At 40.4% G+C, this 6,098-nt stretch overlaps 1 protein-coding gene across 1 annotated transcript; it reads left to right on the top strand.

Annotated features, from left to right (window-relative positions):
• The first annotated feature begins 4,205 nt into the window (after positions 1-4,205).
• Positions 4,206-4,826, top strand: LOC112093737. Its single transcript, XM_024172781.1, has one exon. The coding sequence runs from the start codon at positions 4,206-4,208 to the stop codon at positions 4,824-4,826; it is 621 nt and encodes a 206-aa protein (XP_024028549.1).
• Positions 4,827-6,098: the final 1,272 nt, after the last annotated feature.

A 6,098-nucleotide genomic window follows, 5' to 3' on the forward strand; every position in this document is an offset into this window, starting at 1 on the left:
CATGTTTAAGGTTACATAAATAATCAAGGAATTTTATTTGATATTCATAAAATATTCATAAATATATCACATAAAATGATGAATAAACTCTTTTATTAAATAAATAATAAATATCCTTTTACATCTTATGCTTCTAGGACACTATTCCCAACAATCTCCCACTTGTCCTAAAGTAGGTGTGTCATGTCTCTAATCCCAAATCCATCTAAGTGCCGATCAAATACATTCAATGGCAATGTCTTGGTGAACGAGTCAGCAAGGTTGTACTCTGACGCGATCTTCAAAACCGCTACATCGCCTCTATCCACAATGTCTCTGATCAGGTGATATTTCCTTTCTATATGTTTCGCACTCTTATGGCTTCTAGGTTCCTTTGAATTAGCCACCGCTCTACTGTTGTCACGGTAGAGCTTAATTAGCTTATCCATATCTGGAACAACTTCCAGATCAGTTAAGAACTTCCTGAGCCATGTAGCTTCTTTTACGGTTTCACAAGCTGCAACATATTCAGCTTCCATGGTAGAGTCAGCAACACACTTTTACTTTATACTTCTCCATACCACGGCTCCTCCATTAAGAGTGAACACAGATCCAGATGTCGACCGTCGACTATCTCTATTCGATTGGAAATCAGAATCTGTGTATCCGGTGAGAGACAGATCTTCTCCGGAATATATCAACATATAGTTTCTCGTTCTCCTAAGATACTTGAGAATACACTTTACTGCAACCCAATGATCTAGGTGCTATAATCTCAGTTTTTTAGGACCTAGGTGATTCAAGAGTTGCTAGTCACAGTTTCTACACGCGCACTTAGGGGAGGATCAATTTCTGGGGAAAGGTCTAAGATGAATTGAACTAGAGAGTCATGAGTGTTGATATTGAACAAAGGTTTAGGATGGAAAAGCAACTTTGAGGGCTGAGGGTTGACTACATTCACAGCAGAAACCAGATTTTTAGAAGGATAGTAGAGTCTTGCAGTTGTCCTCTTGTGTTTTATTGTGTTTTATTTTGTGCCATTACTCGAGGACGAGTAATGGTTTAGCATCGAATACCTGATAACACTATGAAAATAGAGTTAATTGAGCATTTCCCAGGCTTAAATTATTACCTAGAGGGTAATTAGTATTAGTTTTCTCCTTTATTTTATCTTGTTAATTGTTTTTAGTTATTTGTGATTTATAAATTTTCTCTCTCGTGATTAGAGTTTAAAAAGAGCTAATTCAGGTGCGCTTTGTGGTTAATCTCAGCTTTAAGAGAACATGGCCGTTTGGAGCTTTGAACAGCTTTTCGTTTCTGGAGTATGAAGGAATCCAGGTCAGCATTGCTGTGCATTGTCGCAGCAAGACGAGCTGGGCCAGATGTGTGTTTTGCTGACAGCTGGGCCTGAGCTGGTTAATAGGCTGATTTTGTCCGTGAAGGGTGCTGATTGAGCCACTCATTGGAGGCTTTCTCATGTGCTACCACGTGGAATTAGGGTACAATAAGTACCTGCAGTTGAGAAGAAAGAAGGGGTCCTTGGTCATATTTTGTAACGTTGAGGTGGCTGAACTTGGAAAAGGAAACCACCTCCATTTCTCTGATCAAGTACCTGCTCTAGTACTGGAAAGAGGAAGAAGAAAACGTCACAGGGTGTTGAACGTAAAGGAAGGTCCATTGTTGATGCAGGAAGAGCTAGAAGAAACCTTGGAAAAGGGGGATTCAGATTCTCTCCTTATCACCTTAGTTTTTCTTACTCCCAATACTTTGTTTTACCTTGTTAAAGAACATTTACGTTTCTCTATAAATCTGAACTCGAATCCATATATAACTCTATGAGATTATGATTTGTTGGCTGAGATTGTTGAGTTGTTAAATATTGAAAGGTTAGTTGATGTTGAATGGATCTAATGATTATTTCTTTGTTTATTCAAGTGAGCTGAATTTGTGCCTTAACTGTGATTGGGAAATCATAAGAGAGGAGTATAGCTTTAATTAGATCTGGGAAGATTTAGTTGAGTGGACACAGCTTGAATAGTGCAGGTTCTTAGATCTTGTTTTAGATTTTTGATTCACATGATATAGGAATATATTGTGTCTTGCATAACCATATGATTTAGAGCTTCATTCTCTGATTTTAGAGTCTAGATTTACAAAGGGATTTGTGGGATTTAGCTTTAAGATCAGTAGACAGAGGATTGGAAAATCCCTGGTTTAGTAAATCTGGTTAACAGGAAGTCTTTGTTGCCGTCCGTTGCTGTAGCATCGCGCAGCATTATTAGGAGACAGTTTAGCAATTGTGAGCCACGCACAGTGACTTTGGCCAATTTTATTTGCACATTTTGTTATTAATTAGTTTTATCTTTGTTGTTCATTTTCTTACAGTCAAATTATTACTAGTTTTTAACATCTCAAAATCAACTTTAGTTTTCTTCTTAAAACTTGAATAGAATTAACTTAGCAACTTGATTTCAAAAACACTCAATCCCTGTGGGACGATACTTGGTTATTCATCATTTTACTACTTGTTGACTCGTGCACTTGCGAGATTCTAGATTCACAATTTTAGGCAACAAGTTTTTGGCGCCGTTGCCGGGGATTGTCTTATTTGAATCTTATTGTTAAAGTAATTTACTATTCAAGTATTTTTGTTCATTTTCATTAGAGTTTCTGATTTTTGGCAGGTCTTTGGAACATCTTGTATGCAAGAACCTGAGTTATTCCTTCTTGACCCAGAAATTGAAAGGACTGTGAGAAGGAGAAGAAAGGAGCAGCGAGGATTTGCTCACAGACAGGAAATGGCTGAGGAAGATGCTCAGGGGATCTTATTAAATCAGGGGCAGCAACTTAACGCTCTTGAGCCAGCCTAGAGACCATTTGTGGTTGATGACCGTGATCGAGCTATCAGAGATTTTGCAATCCCGGTTCTTGATGGGCTGAATCCTGTGATTGTTCGGCCAAACATCCAAGCCCCACACTTTGAACTTAAACCGGTCATGTTTCAAATGCTACAGACCGTGGGACGATTCAGCAATATGGCAACAGACGATCCTCATCAACATTTGAGGTTATTCATGGAAGTTAGCGATATATTCAAGCTACCGGGGGTTCCTCCAGAGACTTTAAGGCTGACACTTTTCCCTTTCTCTTTGAGGGATCGAGCTAGAGCTTGGTTTAATAGCCTACCTGCTGATTCCATTGTTACATGGAATGATATGGCTGAGAAGTTTCTTATGAAGTATTTCCCTCCGACAAAGAACGCCAAGTTGAGAAATGACATTACCTCTTTTCATCAAGGAGATGAAGAGTCAGTTTATGCGGCATGGGAATGATTTAAGGAGCTACTCAGAAAGTGTCCATTACATGGTATTCCCCATTGGATTCAAATGGAGACTTTTTACAATGGTCTCAATGAACAAACGAGAATGATGGTGGATGTCGCAGCTAATGGTGCTCTTTTGGCAAAATCTTATAATGAAGGCTATGAGATTTTGGAGATAATGGCCACAAATCATTATCAATGGCCAACTGAGAGACTACCCACAAGGAAAACACCGGGAGTTCTTGAAGTAGATGCAATTACCGCTCTTTTGGCTCAAGTGTCAAATTTGACCAACATGTTCAAAACTATGAACACTTCAACTGGAGTGAATTCTGTCCAGGCCCTCACACTCTCTTGCATATACTGTGGAGAGGAGAACCAATTTGAGGAATGTCCTTCGAATCCCGCTTCAGCTTGTTATGTGAGTAACTACAACCGCAACAATGCTTACAGCCATCAATACAACCAAGGATGGAGACAACATCCTAACTTCTCTTGGAGTAATCAAGGGGCAGCTTCTAGTGGTGCTCCCCATTATAATAGGCCTGCTCAACAGTCGGGTTTGCCACAACCAGCTCAACCAATGTGGATTCAAGCGGGTGAAAATCCAAATTCTTTGGAGAATTTTCTTAAGGAGTACATAACGAAGAATGAGGCTAAAATGCATAGCCATGATGCAACCTTGAGAAGCTTGGAAACTCAAATTGGGCAACTTACAAATGCTCTAACCAATCGCCCCCAGGGCACTCTTCCAAGTAATGCGGAAAATCCTAGGCGGGACGGCAAGGAGCATTGCAAAGCCATTTTATTGAGAAGTGGAAAAGCATTGGAGCAGCCAAAGGAGAAAAACGAGCTGGATGAAGAGCCCTCTTCGATCCAAAAGGAAGAAAGGTAGGATGGCCACATGAAACCTGAACAAAATCAAGATGAGGTAGAACCTAATGTTGCTGCAGCAACGCAACAGCAGCAAGAAGCCGCAAGAACGTGCCAGAATAGACCACCACCGCCCTTTCCTCAAAGATTTCAGAAGAAACAACAGGACAAGCAGTTTGGGAAGTTTCTTGACGTGCTGAAACAACTTCATATCAATATCCCATTAGTTGAAGCTCTTGAGCAAATGCCAAATTACGTAAAATTTATGAAAGAAATTCTTTCCAAGAGGAGGCATTTGGGTGAGTTCGAGACAGTGGCACTTACAAAAGAGTGTGGGCTGATTTCTCAAAGCACTTTACCACCTAAATTGAAGGACCCAGGGAGTTTCACAATCCCATGTTCGATTGGCAACACTTATTTTGGTAAAGCCTTGTGTGATTTGGGTGCAAGCATAAATTTAATGCCAATGTCTGTTTTTAAGCAGCTAGGTATTGGTGAAGCTAGGCCAACTACAGTCACCCTTCAACTTGCCGATCGATCATTTGTTCATCCGGAGGGAAAAATTGAGGATGTGTTGGTGCGTGTTGATAAATTCATTTTTCCGGTGGATTTTGTGGTCTTGGATTATGAAGCAGACAATTATTTTGGGTAGACCATTTTTAGCCACTGGAAAGACATTGATTGATGTGTAAAAAGGTAAACTTACTATGCGAGTTGACGATGAGCAGGTCACATTTGATGTTCTCAATGCTATGCGCTTTCCAGATGAGGTTGAAGAATGTTCGGCTGTGGGTGTATTAGATGCTCTTGTGATGGAAGAACTTAATAAGAATGCTTATGAGGAATTAGAGGAAGAGGATGTCACAAACGCTGCATTGGAGGTTGAGCAAGTTGATGATGATTCACCCGCATTACTGGGAGAAACCGATCAAGTGGCTGTTTGTCAAAGAAGACCATTTGAGTCGCTGGATTTATCTGAGAGAAATTTGAAGCCTCCTAGGCCATCAATTAAAGAACCACCGGTGTTGGAATTGAAGCCTTTACGAACTCATTTGAAGTATGCTTATTTGGGTGAGGAAGATACTTTGCCAGTAATCATATCATCCACTTTGGATGAGGAACAGGAGGACATGCTGCTTGAAGTCCTTAGAAAGCATAAAAGGGCTATGGGATGGTCAATAGATGATATTAAAGGGATTAGCCCTTCCCTATGTATGCATAAAATCCTGCTGGAAGATTACTACAGCAATTCAGTGGAACAGCAACGGAGATTGAACCCTATCATGAAGGATGTGGTGAAGAAGGAAATCATCAAATGGCTGGATACAGGGATCATTTACCCAATTTCAGATAGTTCTTGGGTCAGTCCTGTCCACTGTGTACCAAAGAAAGGGGAGTGATAGTGGTGGCCAATGAAAACAATGAATTGATACCCACTAGAACCGTGACTGGTTGGAGGGTATGCATAGATTATAGAAAGCTCAATGCCGCCACTAGAAAGGATCATTTCCCGCTACCGTTTATTGATCAAATGCTGGACAGACTCGCTGGAAAGAAGTTTTATTGTTTCTTGGATGGTTATTCAGGCTATAATCAGATTGCTATCGCACCAGAGGACCAAGATAAAACAACCTTCACTTGTCCATATGGAACGTTCACTTTCCGAAGAATGCCATTTGGTTTGTGTAATGCTCCAGCAACGTTCCAGAGATGTATGATGGCCCTGTTCACTGACATGGTAGAGAAGACTTTGGAAGTGTTTATGGATGATTTTTCCATCTTTGCCGATTGCTTGAAAAATTTAGCTAAGGTGCTTCAGAGATGTGAAGAAACGAACTTGGTCCTCAATTGGGAAAAATGTCATTTTATGGTCACAGAGGGAATTGTCTTGGGCCATAAAGTTTCCCAAAGAGGCATTGAAGTG

Source organism: Morus notabilis, unplaced genomic scaffold (assembly GCF_000414095.1).
Source record: "Morus notabilis unplaced genomic scaffold, ASM41409v2 Scaffold63, whole genome shotgun sequence".
NCBI lineage: Eukaryota > Viridiplantae > Streptophyta > Magnoliopsida > Rosales > Moraceae > Morus > Morus notabilis.